This window comes from Candoia aspera, chromosome 2 (genome assembly GCF_035149785.1).
Source record: "Candoia aspera isolate rCanAsp1 chromosome 2, rCanAsp1.hap2, whole genome shotgun sequence".
NCBI lineage: Eukaryota > Metazoa > Chordata > Lepidosauria > Squamata > Boidae > Candoia > Candoia aspera.
In genome coordinates, this window is record NC_086154.1 from 182,403,252 (window position 1) to 182,419,798 (window position 16,547).

Here is a 16,547-nt window from a genome sequence, read left to right on the forward strand (position 1 = left end):
GGACACCCTGGAGAAGATGCTGATGCTAGGGAGAGTGGAAGGCAAAAGGAAGAGGGGCCGACCAAGGGCAAGGTGGATGGATGATATTCTAGAGGTGACGGACTCGTCCCTGGGGGAGCTGGGGGTGTTGACGACCGACAGGAAGCTCTGGCGTGGGCTGGTCCATGAAGTCACGAAGAGTCGGAAGCGAGTAAACGAATAAACAACAACAACAACAAAAGTAAAGTTATAAACATAGACAATTACATTTTTTTATCCTTATGAGCTTCTTTCAGTTTTGCCCCTTTTTCAGGTTTGTCCTTTATTTTTTTCCAAGAAAATATCGTCACTGTAATGATAAATCGCCCAAAGGTTGCTGTAAATCAAGTGACCGCAGCAAGTTCAATCACATGACATTCCCCACGTACTCGCAACGGACACAGCACCAGACGAGCTGGAACTCTCACAATTACAACATGGAAAAATACCTCTCAAGCATAAAGCAAAAACCCCGACCACCAGCCCGCGCCTGCGCGGTTTCCTTCCATGCTTCCTGGCCGTCAGAATCCCAGGTGGGCGGGTCTAAGCGTTATACGGTAGGGAGTACGCGTTGAGTGGCTTTCTATAAAGACCTCAGGCTCTCAATGAGAGTCCGGAGTCCTCCATGTTAGGGGTTCACGTGCTGAAAGTTTTTGCTGGTTTTAACAGTCACGCATCTTTCTGTTAAAAAAAAAAAGCAATGGTTTTTATCCTTATCATAAGCCAGCCAGATAAATATTTTCAATAATTAATGAAACGGAGATATAATTATCATGTTAAAGACTCCTAGCTGAACCACGCGCTCTAATTGTAACCCTCCCCGTAGGAAACCTTCCTATTCTGTCACGTGACTTTTAAAGGTGCAGGAGCCTGCTAGGAAGAAAAATAAATGAATGGCGGGGAGAGTTTGAGACCCCCAAAAATCATATGCACGCCTGTAACTCCTGCTTTCCGTATGGCTCTCAATCAACTTAGCCCGTGGATAACCACGGATAGTAGCTTTCCTTAACCTCCTGCGCTTTACAGGTATTTTGGGCTATTCCTTATGCCGCCGAAGAACCTCAGTTAGACAGCTAGGTCTTCTTTCTCCACCATTCTTCCCTCTATATTGCATTCCCACTACTTTTTTTAAAAGACTGTTCGACGCTTACGTCACTTGGAGTCTCCTCCCCCCTCTTCCTCAGACTGGCTGGGAGCTCGTCGGTGTAAAGCGCAGAACCATCAGAAAGGCGCACGCGCGCTGATGGGTTGGTTGTGTTTATAACCGGGAATGGCTAGTAAAGGGAGGAGGGGGGTAACGTGGTTTCTTGGCGGGGTTCGGGTAGATACGCGCACAGGTAAGTAGGTGATGATGATGATGGGGAGGGGCTATCGCGCCTTCGTCTCGCTGGTCTCCCCCAGAAGTCGCGATCGGATCTCCCTTTGAGGGTGGGTGGTCGCTTCCCAGGGTAATAGCTGCGGGGCTTGAGGGATACCTCCGGCTCTCTTTCAGATTGTTAAACCGACCGGACCTCTTTTAGGAGCCATCTGCCTGAGCACCAATAAATCACGAAAAAGGATGCGGGTGGGTGTGGGTGTGGGTGTGGGTGTGGGTGGGGGTGGAGAGAGAAAACCCTTAAACTGATGGTGTCTGTTTTTGCTCGCACTGAAAATAGGCTTGAATGCGCCTGCTACTGTTTTAGAATTAAATCTGGACCACCGGATGGGGAAATTAGAAAAGAAAATACAATATTTCGGAGCATAACAGGAAAGAAATGCAGCAGTGTTGTCTAGGGCTGGCCGAGATGATAGCTGGAGTCCACTCCAAAATTTGTTTCTGGTTGCGGTCAAAAGCTATTTGGTCTGAGAAAACTGGCTGTTTTCCCTGTGGATCTGCGTCTGAGGTTAACTAGAAGACGTGGGTTTCTTGGGAGGAAGAGAAGAGAGGTCTATCGGATTAAAATATTTTCTAAGAAAAAAGTTGTATTTGAGAGACTTGGTTTCTGCCCCTCTCAGACTGTGAGGATTCAAAGCTGGCACTTTGGGCATATAGGATTTTACAGTATACTTTATAATAATGAAATGCAGTTTGTTTGAATGTAATGCACTTTGAAAATGCAAGGGGAAATGAAGCCAATGGATATTTGCATTCAGTTAAACAGGTCCCCAGTGACATATTGCATTGAATATGATTTATTCTAGGCTGCTATGCATTTTATGTATTTTAATGTTTGTATTACTGTACTTGTTTTTATTTTCTTTTTAATTTTGTTTGCCACCCAGAGTCACTTTTTGAGATGGGTGGCCATACAAATTGAATAAATAAATAATAAATGTTTAAGCAGTCACTTTGATAAATTTTTCCCACTGTTAGTAATATTTCCCAGTTCAGAGAGTGTTGATATCTTCTTGCCTATTCAGCTGAATGGTAATGCAATGTACATAACATAACATAGACACATAACATCTTGCAACATTTTTTTAAAGTTATGAATGAATTCCAGTGACATCTTATACCACAGCTACCAAATTTGGGCTGTAAAAACCTGCGTGACCACTAAATGGCAGCTAAGAGAATTTTCTGTATTTCATTTCTGCCATCCTACTGTTCTTCGGGATTTTTGCGGCCTAGATCTGGTAGTTCTGTTTACAACCCAGGATTACATTCAACCAAATTTAATAGTAATATTTTTCAAAGGGACATATTTTGGATGGAATACCAGATTTCTGTACAAGCGTGTAATTACTTAATTAGGTGAGAGTCAACCTTGGACTATGAGACATCTTGACTAAGCCCAGCTTCCTTTTTCTTAGAAAACTTCCTCAAAGTGCGGGTCTTTTTCTGCTTGCACCATAGAAGGAAATTAGTGGAAATGCTTTGCTTGAGCCAAAGTAGAAACAAAATTGGAAAAGATGATTTTAGAACTGTTGATAGAAGATTAATTTCTGCCTCGATTTATGTACTTACTAGTACTGCCATACTGAAATTCTCTTTAAATTTCATGCTTCTTTATTAGTTGGCTGACACTGAGTTTACATGCAGGCTTTTACCAACAGTTTGGTAAGATGAATAGTTCTCATCCCACCACTGATTTTTGTTTGAGGGAAAGCAGTCCTATGCATATTAACTCACTAGTAAAGTCTAAGTAAATATGCACAGGGCTGCACTTTAAGATGCATTCTGGTCACTTTTAAATATATTTGTAATGATGGAGAACCATTGTACTGTTTAATTATCAAACTTAGCAACCTGTAGTTCAGTCTGATGCAGGTAGTCCTTGCTTAGTGACCACAATTGGGATTGGCAACTCTGTCACTAAGTGAAGCAGTCACTAAGTGGGAAATCAGGGGACCGCAACTGTGCTTTCCTTTTCCCCATCCCCCTGCCGTTTGGAATGCTCACCCTGGCACTGGGATAATTAGCAAGAACGGGATAAATGTTTGTATTTACATTCATTGGAGAGGAAGGGATTGCAAGAGAGTCAGCAGGTACACAATGGGGAACACACATCGAAAGGAATGCACTGGTGCGGGCAGCTGCTAGCACGCTATACAAACAGCCTGTTGTATTCCCCATTGTGTGCCTGCTGACTCTCTTGTAATCCCTTCCTCTCCAATCTCTGTTCTGTGAGGGGGGGAGAAAAAAAACCAAGCAATTTTTATAGGCAATCTCTCCTGTGTCTGACCCATTTTTTCTTCCTTCCCCCTCTCACAGAGTGGAGAGATTGTAGAGGAAGGGATTACAAGAGAGTCAGCAGACACACAAAGGGGAATATACATTGAAAGGAGTGTGCTGTCGTTGGCAGCCCTGAGCATGCCATGCAAACAGCCTGGTGTATTCCCCATTGTGTGCCTGCTGACTCTCTTGTAATCCCTTCCTCTCCAATCTCTCCACTCGGTGGGGGAACAGGTCAGGTACAGGAGAGATTGCCTATAGAAATAACTTTTTTCTCCTCCTCCCCCCCCCCGCCTGTTTAAGCAATCTCTCTGCTTTGTGGCAGGGGGGGAAACCAAGCTGCTGGTGCCACTGAATTGCTTTTGATGCGTATCCCCCTCTTTGTGTGCCCGCTTACTCTCTTGTAATCCCTTCCCTTCCAAACTTTCTGCTCTGCAAGGGGGGTGGAAGTCGTAAAAGTGGTCATTGGTCATAATTTTTTTTTCAGCATCATCATAACCTTGAACAGTCACTGAATGAGGCAGTTGCTAAGCAAGGACTACCTGCACATGCTTTTATTGGAAATTTTTGGAGCGGGCACTTGCACAGGCTAGAAGTAGAGTAACAATATCATTTAGTATTTTATCATGAACTTTGCTATATGCACATCAATTTTATTTATGCTAAAATTGTACTTCAAGATTTAGGACACTGAGATGCTTTGTATAAACTTTTTTGCTTTGCTTTCCAGCACACACTTTTTAGGTTTCAATAATGTGACTACTGAGATCATCATGTCTGCTCTCTGTCCTCCTCCTTCTCCTGCCGTTGCCAAGACAGAAATTGCGCTGAGTGGAGAATCACCGTTACTGGCTGCCACATTTGCATACTGGGATAATATTCTTGGTCCCAGAGTCAGACATATTTGGGCGCCAAAAACAGAGCAACAGCTTCTCAGTGATGGAGAAATAACATTCCTGGCAAATCATACTCTCAATGGAGAAATCCTTCGAAATGCAGAGAGTGGTGCAATAGATGTGAAGTTTTTTGTTTTGTCTGAGAAAGGGGTCATTATTGTGTCCTTAATTTTTGATGGAAATTGGAATGGAGACAGAAGTACATATGGATTATCAATAATACTTCCACAGAGTGAGCTGAGTTTCTACCTTCCCCTACACAGAGTGTGTGTTGATAGATTGACGCACATTATAAGGAAAGGAAGGATATGGATGCATAAGGTAGGCTGTTTTTTCATTGCAATTACTTCTGAGCATGTTAAAACAGTTTAGGTCACAAGATCTGTCTATCCTCATCTGTTACATGTTACACGTTCTAACAAATGGCAAACAAAACAGATTGAAGCTCTCCCTTCTCTTGCCTTTGGCGTCCTGATAGCCTCATCCATTCGAAAAGTAAACATAATTTGCGGATTCCAGATTTAGTCATACTTTGGTAAGACCATTGAAATCAGTGAAACTTTTTTGCCAAAATTAATTTGATCAGCATCCAGCTAACCTTGGCTGTTCTCGGAAAACTAAGCCAGGTCAGATCTGGTTAGGAGGTGGTGGGAGATAACCAGGAAATCTCAGGACTGAAGGGTGGACTAGAAAAATGTATGAATAAACCATGTTCATGAAACCACTGTGTAATGGTTGCCTATTCTAAAACACCATCAGACTCATGAGCAGGATCACAAAGATATCTGATTGATTAAAGAATAGTATGCAGGATCACAGAGAAAGCTGAGAATGATGAAAGCGCACCAAATTCAAACTAAAAACCCTGGGTACAAATGAGATCCCTCCCCCTGTAGAATCTTCCCAAGCTCACAATCCCAGGTGCTCCTAACGGCTTCTGATGGTCTGTGGGAAAAGGCCTTGAGCAGATAACATAACCCAAACACGTTCCATTGTAATGAATTCAGATACAGAGCGTGGTACAAGGTCTCACAGCAGCTCCCTCCCAAACAGAAACGCGCGTCAGCGCCATGGCATGTGAAATTTTACGATGTATAAACTACATTGAATCAGTGAACATGACACACTGGGAGTTGAGATTGACTTGAAGGAGATTCTACTTTTAATTTCCATAGATTTATTCAAGTATGATTAATGTGGAACCAATTCAGGGTTTTAAAAGCTGAAATAATAACCCTACAGGACACATTTAAGAATTTTTAGCCCATCTGTAATGGTCTGATATAGAATGATTGTGGGCTGGCCTCAATTGTGTCATTATTTAATTAATTTTGTTTTTATTTTGCTTGATTCTGTACTTGTAATACTATGTTGACTGTGCAGAGTTGCAATTGCAAGTTGAGCAGCCATGTAAATTGATTAAATAAATAATATGCAGTCATTCTGGAAAGAAAAAGTTCATTACATATGCATAACTAATATGTAGCATGTGATGTAATCTTGCTCAGAAATATATAGTCTTTAATAGCCAATATAAAAAGTGTTTTCATATGAAGGAGTTCCTGTTAAAAAAGAGATAGTCAGGCTGGTGCTCATCAGATATTTTGGACTAGAACTCCCATAAGTCCCACCAAACATATGAAAGTATGATTAATGTCTTGGTCTAGGATCAGGGAAACCTAAGTTCTAGATCACTCTGAGCCACAGAAGTATACTCATTCAGCCCAACCTACTTCCCTGGGTTGTCATTGGGAAAAATAGGAGGATCCAAGCCAGTTTGAGCTCCTGAATGAAAGGTGGGATGGATGGACAGACAGACGGTTGTTAATAGCCCAGGACATCTGGAAGGTCACCCAGTTGCTTATTGCCAACTGACCATATAGCATAGCCATTTATTCAATAATATATAGTATTTTTTTTTAAATCCCACTAGTTTTTTTCATGCAGGATATATTATCTTGATAATTATGAAAAACATTTATAGTTCTTGATTTTAACATGGATTATTTATTTTGAAAGTATTAGAATGAGATTAATAAGATAAAGTGTAATTATAGTTTGAGGGAAATGTTTGGCAACATAATTCTAAGGTGATTCTGGATTCTAGTAATTCTGTGCTCAAACATAATTCAAATGTTTTGCAAAGTGAAGCACTCTTGCACCTTTTTGTTGTAGTCCAGTAGCATATGTGGCAGTATTATCCCATTTCTGATTGCCAACAATTTGATAGAATAGAATAGATTGGAAAAAAAATCAGAATAGGTTGTAATTTTGAGTTCTTATGGCTGAGCAAGAATCTGAAAACATTACTCCATATCTGGTTTACAGTGCATAATTTCACTTCATTGTGATCTCTTTTGAGCACATTGATAACTTAGTTTTATACTTCTGTACAAAATCACGTATATGTAATATCTAAATCTGCATGCAATTAGTAAAACTCTTTATTATTTTTGAAAACAAAATATTTTCTATTTTAGGAAAGACAAGAACATTTCCAGAAGTCTATTATGGAAGGTGCAGAAAGAGTGGAAGACCAAGTAAGAAAAACACATATAGCAAAAAAAAATGAGTATAATTTAAAGTTCCATTTGCTCCTGTAGATTCTTCTGGAATATTTGGATAAAAAAGCAATATGAAGTTATGTTAAGAAATCCAAATAAATCAAAGAACATATTTTTTTTATTCTCTACTCTGTATTTTGGAGCAAAGTGGAAATCTAAATACTTTTATATATTTATTCCACAGAAACAATTAAGATGAATTGTGAGTGTCTTTAGAAGTCATTTCCTGACAAAGTAGAACCATCTATCAAAATAGAAGATTTTACCATGTCATTCATCTATCAGAAAAAGAATTGCCAATGTGAATGTTGAATTATACTTAGCTGAGATTTACTACATTATATTTAACAAGAAATGAAGCCTAAAACTTTTCTCTTTATAATCTGTTGACTGTAAAGTACAGTTATATGTTAATTGCATTTGATTTCTTTAGCTTGCCTCAGTCCTAGATCAGATTTCTTCACACCAACTCAATTCCATTAACCCACCGGTGTGAAACCTATACAGTTTCATACGCTTGGTTTCTTATTTCTTTAATGATTATTTTGGAATAAATCAAAAAAAATAATTTTCCCAAATAACCTATAATTTCTCTTCTTCAAAAACCATTCAGTCTCTTTCTCAGTCTTTCTTACAATTTTGTTAAATTCAACTTCTTATTTGATAAAACGTGTATTTATTCCACAGGGCCAGAGTATCATTCCAATGCTGACAGGGGAAGTTATTCCTGTAATGGAACTCCTATCATCTATGAAATCACACAGTGTTCCAGAAGAAATAGATGTAAGCCTTTATGTGAAATACATCATGAAAGGAGGAGAGCCAGTTTGGTGTAGTGGTTAAGACATCAGGCTAGAAACCAGGAGTCTGTGAGTTCTAGTCCCACCTTGGGCACAGAGCCAGCTGGGTGACCTTGGGCCAATCACTCCTTCTCAGCCCTAGGAAGGAGGCAATGGCAAACCACTTCCAAAATCTTGCCAAGAAAACTGCAGGGATTTGTCCAGGCAGTCACCAGGAGTCAAGACTGACACAAAACACACACATCGTGAAAGGAAGCAGCTGACTCCTTTTGTTCTTTTCACTATTTTGAACTATATTTAGGCAAATATCAATGTACAAAGTACAGTTTATACCTCTGCCTGCTTAGAAATGTAGAATGTATAGATTTAAAGTTGAAGCATGTCTTTTCAAGTCCCAGCAGGTGGCTGACCTTGGTTATATCTGAAACTAAGCCAGGTCAAACCTGGTTGGTGCTTAGGTGGTGAACAACCTGAGAATTCCAAGCCTATTAACTAGATTGGAAAATTAAAAGAAAAAAATCCTGAAAGAAGGCAGTGGCAGGCTGTTTACACTGCCAAGAAGAGTGCATGGATGCAATCTCCACCACTTTGTCCTTTTTCTTTTTGAGTAGCACTAGATGCCATTTTTAGTCCACCTTTGAACATGTGAATATTTAGGATGCACAGTTTTATCAAAGTGCAATTCATTATAAATTGGTAGAAGTTTTAATTCTAGGAGAGAATCCTGGTGTATCTTTAGAGCAGTGTTTCTCAGCCTTGGTAACTTGAAGATGTGTGGACTTCAACTCCCAGAATTCCCCAGCCAGCAAGTCCACACATCTTCAAGGTGCCAAGGTTGAGAAACACTGCTTTAGAGTGTTGAAATATTTATTTATGTATTCAGTTTAGGCATCACCCGACTCCCAAATGGCTCTGGGAAGCTCACAATATTTTCTACTCGTTTATGAAGATATCAGTGAAACAAGTATATTGATATAGATATGATAAAAAGTGTATAAGGGTACAAACATTTATGTTTAGTAATGCAAAACTTCCTTTCCGATACGTGGGGTTTTATGTTGTTTGTTTGTTTTTTAGTTCCAGGAAATTGGTTGTATTATAGCATACAGTAGACTCTCAGTTAACCAGAACTCAAGCAACCGGCACTCTCAAGCAACCGGCAGAAAAATTGAAATAATACTTTAAATCAGGTGTGTCCAACTCGCGGCCCACAGGCCACATGTGGCCCTGAACAGCATTTTTTTCAAACTGCCAGCGCCTATTGTTGGAGTTGCTGTTCTCACCGTCGCTGCCTGGGAGTGAAAGCCAAGCGCAGCCGAAAGTGGGAGAAAAAAAGAAAAAGGGGGAAGGAAAAAGGGGCGGAAAGTGAAAACGAGGCAGAGAGAGCGGAGCACAGAGCAAGCCGCTTCCTGGGGGGTGAGCAGGGTAGGGAAAGAAGAGCAGGCGGCTGAGCCTCCTCCCCTGGGCGGGGAGCTGCTGCTGCTGCTCTTTCTCCTTCATGCACAAGGCCCTAGCGAGCGAGTGAGTGGAGGAGGAAGAGGAAGGTGGGCGTGCAGATGGGGGGCTGGCCCAGTACGGGGCAGGCAGAGCGCAAACCCTCCCTCCTTCCCTCCCTGGCCACCACCGTCCCTCCTTCCCTTCCTGGCCACCAGGAGGAAGCGCATGTGGCTGCGACGATGGCCCGTCAAGCCCACGCCTGCTGCACTGCACCGCCTTGCCCCGCGTGCCTATCCTTGGAGAGAGGAGGCCTTCACCCACTGCTTGGCTTTCGGAGCACTTAGGGGGCTGCATCTGGACTGTGGGAGCTGCGGTCCTGTGAATTGGGAGGCGGGCTCACACGTTTTTTGGGGCCACTGCTGAGTTTGGTGGGGGAGGGGCATAAGAGAAGGTGGGGGGTCTAGGGGTGTATTAAAAGGCACGGTCCAGCATTTATTTATTTATTTATTTATCCCACCTATATTTTATGTGTGGCCCAAGATAATTCCTCATCACTCAGTGTGGCCCAGGGAAGCCAAAAGGTTGGACACCCATGGGGTATAGTATTAGTTAGGCCTATTTTTAATAGTAACTCTCAAGCAACCAGAAATTACATTTATCCAGCATCTACCAATCTGCATGGGTGCGGTTAACTGAGAGTCTACTGTATCCCTCTCTATCTTCCATATAATTTTTATTCTACCTTCCTTAATCAGACTTCAGCTGCAGCCATAATGGCATATCAGGTTTGAAATGTCATGTGCTATATTAGCAAGAAAGGGATAGAACAGTACATCTGCAAAATTTGGGTTGAATAAGAAATTTGACTGACAGTATGCTTCCTAGGCTGGCAGAAATGCTTATTAACGCTGGCTGCAGGGTATTATTTTTAACATTCTACTACAACAAATTTTCAGAAGATGTTGAGATCTTTTAAAATTTTATTGTAATCAATAATATGTTCATATCTGATCATTTTCATAATAAACAAATCCTCTTCTCCTTGTTTTCATTATATTCCAGATAAGTGATACAGTGCTTAGTGATGATGACATTGGTGATAGTTGTCATGAAAGTTTCCTACTTAAGTATGTTCTGTTTCTATTACACTTTTATGAAAATCCATTGAAAGTGGAGATTTAATGGTAGACCCAGTAGATAGGGGACTTGTTGGGATAAAAAGTCTACTGATTGGCTTTTCTGACATGTGTCAGATACTCGAAGCTGGTTTTTAAAGAGAGCCTGAATTGTTCAAGCAAATATTGGTAAACTTTGTTTACACAAAAGACATAAATATGGAAGGTTGTGTATGGTGTAAAATGCAAAGGGGGTATGCTAAATGACGTTACTTAAGAGAAGGAATAACAACTATATTGGCTGGCTTTGCAGTTTCTTACTTCATAATTGCTTCCTATGGTGGGGGGGCACAAAGAAATGGAAAGGTATAATCAGGCTAACTTTACTTCTGATGTAGTACTTCTGGTAGAGCTTAGATGTGCAACAAGCAGGAGCTTGGGGGTATTTTCTTTTTTGTAGTTTTTCTTTTTAAAATTCTCATTTCAGACTAACTGTAAAATATAATTAATGGAATTGAGGATAACCTTATGAAAGGATTTTTTAAAAACGAGATTTGATCATAATGATATTATGAACCTAAGTGTGGTAACAGAGTTGAATGTAGGAAATCTGGGTCATTTCCAGGAGTATGGCAAGCTATTCTTTTTACCTGGTTTTCTTCTACATATGTACTCTCGAAATTTGTTTTCAAGTTTTGTTTTGCATATGAATATGTGTGAAGTCTCAGATTTTAGATGTATGGCTTTCTAATTTTAATTAGCTATCTAATTTTAAAAAATGAGATTTTGGAATATGTAAAATTTGTGCCAGCTTGTAAAACTGATGTTTTAAAAATATCACTTTATTCATCTCTGTGTTTAATATTCAGGGCCATAAGTTCACATCTGCAGACCTGTGGTTGCTCAGTTGTTATCGGAAGTAGCGCAGAAAAAGTTAATAAGGTATGTGTTCCCTATAAGTGGATGGGAAACATTTCCCAGGTAAGGTGTTTTAATTAAAATCATAGAAGTAATAATTTCTTTTTTGTCTTCAGAAATATTGAATACCTTGGCAGAAGCTAGGGATGAAGGAGAAATATATTTAGTTCAATTTTTAGTATGGATTTATCCAATTTGCACATGGAAATCTGCAGTTTCCAGATTTTGTCTTGAGTTTGAAATGCAATAAATTTATATAATGTGGTCCTGTTACAGAAAAGTCATGCACAAGATTTGGATAGTAGTACTATTTACATATTTGATTTATATTCTGCCTTTCATTCAAGAACTCAAGGCGGCAAACATTTTCCCCAGAACAACCACCCTTTAAGGGTTGATCTAGAAAACTAACATGGTTTAGCCCTCTTAGTATGTATATGGAGAATCTTCTAGGAAATCCAGGGTGGTAAATTAGATTGGCAAGTTGGAAAAAAAAAAACCCTTGAAGAAAGCGACTGCAAATTACTTTTGTAACTGTGCCATATAGGACTCAAAAGTAAGTTTATAAAATGACAAATAAGAATGGCCCAGTCGCTGTACAATAGAACCATCAATCTATAATGTTTTCCTATAGTATTACAGTATATATACTGCATATATATTTTTATTTACAGATAGTACGGACACTATGCCTCTTTCTCACTTCAGCAGAGCGAAAATGTTCTCGCCTTTGTAGAAATGAAACCTCTTTTAAGTATGAGTCAGGTCTTTTTGTCCAAGGGCTGCTGAAGGTAAGATATTTTCTTTCTTTCCTCTTGCATACAGATAGGTCTCGATTAGTGCTGATAATGTATCCAATGAAATGGTTGCATTATTCGAATTTGCACTATTTGAAGTGATATTTCTATGGAAAATAGGGTAATTGTTTCCTGCTTTTATTAAAGTAAATGGTTACATTCATTCGTATGTTATGTTCAAAATAACATTTTGCATTCTTTAATTTTTGAAACTTCATTGTGGCAGGATGTGACTGGAAGCTTTGTGTTGCCTTTCCGTCAAGTGATGTATGCCCCATACCCTACCACACACATAGATGTAGATGTCAACACAGTGAAACAGATGCCTCCATGCCATGAACATATTTATAATCAACGGCGGTACATGAGATCTGAACTAACAGCATTTTGGAGAGCTACTTTGGATGAAGAAATGCCTCAAGATACCATTATCCATACAGATGAAAGCTTTACTCCTGACTTGTATGTATTCTTGTGGAGTTTACAAAAGAGTTACTCAGTACCATCCTCTGTGAGTAAATACAGCAGGCATTTGAATATAGATCTGCATTTTTATGTTGGACGTCATCATGATTCAGATGTAGTATCTGTATCCTTTTTGCCTATCTATTTACTTTCAGGTTCTCTTGACACCAAATTATCACTGATGTTTGCCAAATCATGAAAGTAATTGTTGAAAGCCAGCATCACTTTTTTTTTCATGAGTAAGGTCATATATTTTAATGTATATTTTCTCATCCTATCCAAAGAATTGACTGAACACATTTTGCTAAGAGACATTTATGTTTCTGTTGTTGATTTCTCTCTTCCTTTTCCATGTTAATAGCTGTGCTAGATCAGGCCAAGGCCCACCTTGGTTCAGTACCTTGTTTCTCACATAAGCGACAAGATGCCTCTGAAGTGTTTACAAGCAAGTAATGGAGACATACTCCTTTTCCACCAATGTTCCTCTGGAATTGGAGATAACTTGCCCCCAATTTGGAGATAGTATTTGATTCCTAAGACTAATAGTCCCTGATAGACCTGTCCTTTGTGAATTTACAGTATCTAATTCTTTTTTAAAGCTTTCCAGATTAGTAGCTATCACTTTTTCTTGTAATGAACTCCAACAGTTCATTCTGTACTATGTGAACAAGTTTTCTTTGTTCTAAACCTCCCTACATTTAGCTTCATTGGATGAGCTTGCTCCATATTATGCATGTTTTTTTAACCATTTTGATTATGTCCCCCCTCCTTCGCCTTTTTTTGTAAGCTGAAAGAGTCCCCAATGTTCTAGAATTTTCTCTCTTTATGCCTTATTTTGTTCCTCTGTATTTCTGCAGGAATGTTTTCCAAGATGTTCAGCACCAAGATACTTTAGTAAAAGCTTTCTTGGATCAGGTAACTATGATTCTAGTTAAAATTAATAAGTACGTGGCAAATTGTTTATTAAATATTCCTTTTCCTTTTCCATGAAAGTGATTTTGAAAGATGTGTAATGATTAATCATGTATTTAGGGTATATAAAGGAAAGCTGGGTAATTCTCCAGGTATTTGGGGATAGGCTTTATTAATCCCTGGTCATTGGCCATGCTTGTTTTGGCTTATTGGAGGTGTAGTCCAAAATATTTTAAAAACAATAGATTGCCTACTCCAATCCTAAATTAAATCAAGTGTGACTGTGTTACTTTAGATTTGTACTGAGAAAATGAAGGGAAATTAAATGATGTCCATACAGAGGATATCAATCAAGAGTCCATACACCTTGATTATTCCAGCCTTCCGCAATTTAATACCCTCCAGATGTGTAGATGATGCCTCCTTTTATCCCCAGCCATTGTGACTACCTGGTCTTTAAAATATCTTAAATAGTTTAAGGGTGATAGTATAGTAATCCCCAAAACTCTAATTTCAGTGGCAATTCTGAAATGGAATAAGGAGCTCCTTCCTAACTTATATTCAACTCTTTTAAGTTTACTGTGTAATACATATACTGTATTTGCTTATTAAATCTCAACATACTTATTTCATTTCATTTCATTTTCTATCCCGCCTTTATTATTTTTATAAATAACTCAAGGCAGTGAACATACCTAATACTCCTCCTTCCTCCTATTTTCCCTACAACACCAACCCTGTGAGGTGAGTTGAGCTGAGAGAGAGTGATTGGCCCAAGGTCACCCAGCCTTTTTATTATTTATTTTATTTTATTTTATTATTTATTTATTTTATTATTTATTTTATATTACAATTTAATGTGAAGGGTGTTAACTGCCCATAGACCTGTATAAAGGCAATGTATGTGTCATGAGTACTGATGGTGAGCAGGAGGGGGCCACTATCCAGGGGCGAAAACGCAAGCGTAGTTTAGAGAGTTTGAGCTGTCATCCAGAGAGACACAGAACAGACCTGCCTTGACTTTTGGGGGTTTATCTGTCTGGGGTTTCCCATGCTTCTTCAGTTTGGTAGGATTTTCTGTCTACTGTAGCAAAAAAAAAGCACTAGAGACTTCTTCCTCGTCTCAGCATGGTTCTTGCCTAGTCAGGACAGTATGCAGGAAAATTGGGGAGCACTGAGAGAATTCCAGTTAAAGGAGATTTTTCATTGTGCAATTTTTATGTGTGGCAATTCTTAACAGGTCTTTCATTTAAAACCTGGATTGTCTCTAAGGAGCGTGTTTCTTGCACAGTTCCTCTTAGTCCTTCACAGAAAAGCCTTAACTCTCATCAAATACATCGAGGATGATACGTGAGTTGTAAATTTAAACGGAACAGCGGGGTTGGGTATCTTTTATCTTGGCATAGTTTTAAAGTTTTCTGGTTAACCACATCTTTATCCTCCAACTTACAGGCAAAAAGGCAAAAAACCTTTTAAATCTCTCCGTAACCTGAAGATAGACCTGGACTTAACAGCAGAGGGCGATCTTAACATAATAATGGCTTTTGCTGAGAAGCTCAAGCCTGGATTACATTCGTTTCTTTTTGGCCAACCTTTCTACACCAGCGTGCAGGAACACGATGTCCTAATGTCATTTTAAAGATCTTTTAATGAGGAGTGGTACAGCCTCATGATACTATTCAAAGGTTTTTGTAAAGGGAATGCAAGGTTTCTCTTTGTAATCACATGCTGCTCTCCACTGCAACTGAATGTAAAGTTACACTACAACCTGTAGAAAGAGGAAGAGGGAGTACAATTTGCTGTCAAATCAACTATTCAACTTAGGCAGGCATCAAAGGCTCTGTTTTGTTTATAGTAAGAGTAAATATCATTATGTGTGGTCAAAATGCTAACCAGAGTTTTCAGAACAACAAAGCAAATTTTTAAATAGTTTTTGTTAGAGCACACTGGCTTTATCTTTTTCGTTCTTGCTTTTGGCATTGGGCAGAATGAGACATTTCCCCCTTCTCTCTTGGGAGATACTAGACCATAAACAAATGTCTAATGTCAACTGAAGACTATAATTTCCAATGGGTATCCAGTTTAGATAGTACCAACTATCTTTTCTTCCTCTTTCCATACTTTTCAACAGCTGTCAGAAACTTGTGGTGGTATCTAACTATTTAAATATAGCTATAAAACACTATGCTTAGAAAATGACTTCTTAGAATAGGTAGAATTGGACATGACTGGAATTGGACATGACCCTGCAGAGTATTTGTAGGTTAGTAGGATATCACCAACCATACTAGGGCCCAGCAAATCCATTCTGTTGCTGATTCTGTTAGATTATAATGGATGCCACACTGTTCAATGACTGACAATAGTTGTACATATTTAGAGGACAAAATAAATACAAAAGCTAGGCTTTTGGTAAAGCCAGCAGCTAAGTAGCTCTTTTGTGCCCTGAATGAAAGCCAAATAAATCTACTTATTCTATATTTACGAATTGATGATGGTAATAACAATGACATCCGCTTCAGCTTGTTTTCTAGTCTTCATGTCTGCATGATATTGAATATTTATATTGATTTTATTATGCAGGTTTCATAAAGTAAAAAAATCTAAATATCTGTAATTATGTGTTTCAGTGCATGTTTTTTTAATTTAATTATAGTGAAAGGAGGTTGCCAAAGGCAGCTATGTTTAAGTGCAATATGTGTGTGTTTAACATGATTTGGGAAATGCACTTATAAGGTCAAGTTTTAATGCTATTTTTCAGCATTCTATAGTATGAACTGGTGTTTTCAGGGGAACCTATTAGTTTTCCTGATCTGGTAGGTATAGCTTATGTATGATGGCTGAAATGAATACATAGAGCTATTAGAAAAAGTTTCCCACATTAACTTTTGCATCTTGGGAAATTGTGAGTGCCAAACTTTTCCTGTTAAGGAAATCAGCAAGACAATCTCTGTCAATCTGTGGATGTCA

The 16,547-nt window shown here is 39.0% G+C and overlaps 1 protein-coding gene across 1 annotated transcript; it reads left to right on the top strand.

The window, feature by feature from the left end:
* Positions 1–1,246: 1,246 nt before the first annotated feature.
* On the top strand, positions 1,247–16,075 carry C9orf72 (C9orf72-SMCR8 complex subunit). The gene is made up of 11 exons (XM_063294994.1): positions 1,247–1,355; positions 4,404–4,890; positions 7,050–7,109; positions 7,821–7,916; positions 10,433–10,497; positions 11,355–11,427; positions 12,078–12,194; positions 12,427–12,662; positions 13,523–13,580; positions 14,818–14,927; positions 15,030–16,075. Exons 2-11 carry the CDS (start codon positions 4,447–4,449, stop codon positions 15,214–15,216), a joined length of 1,446 nt encoding a protein of 481 aa, XP_063151064.1. The 5' UTR covers positions 1,247–1,355; positions 4,404–4,446; the 3' UTR covers positions 15,217–16,075.
* Positions 16,076–16,547: the final 472 nt, after the last annotated feature.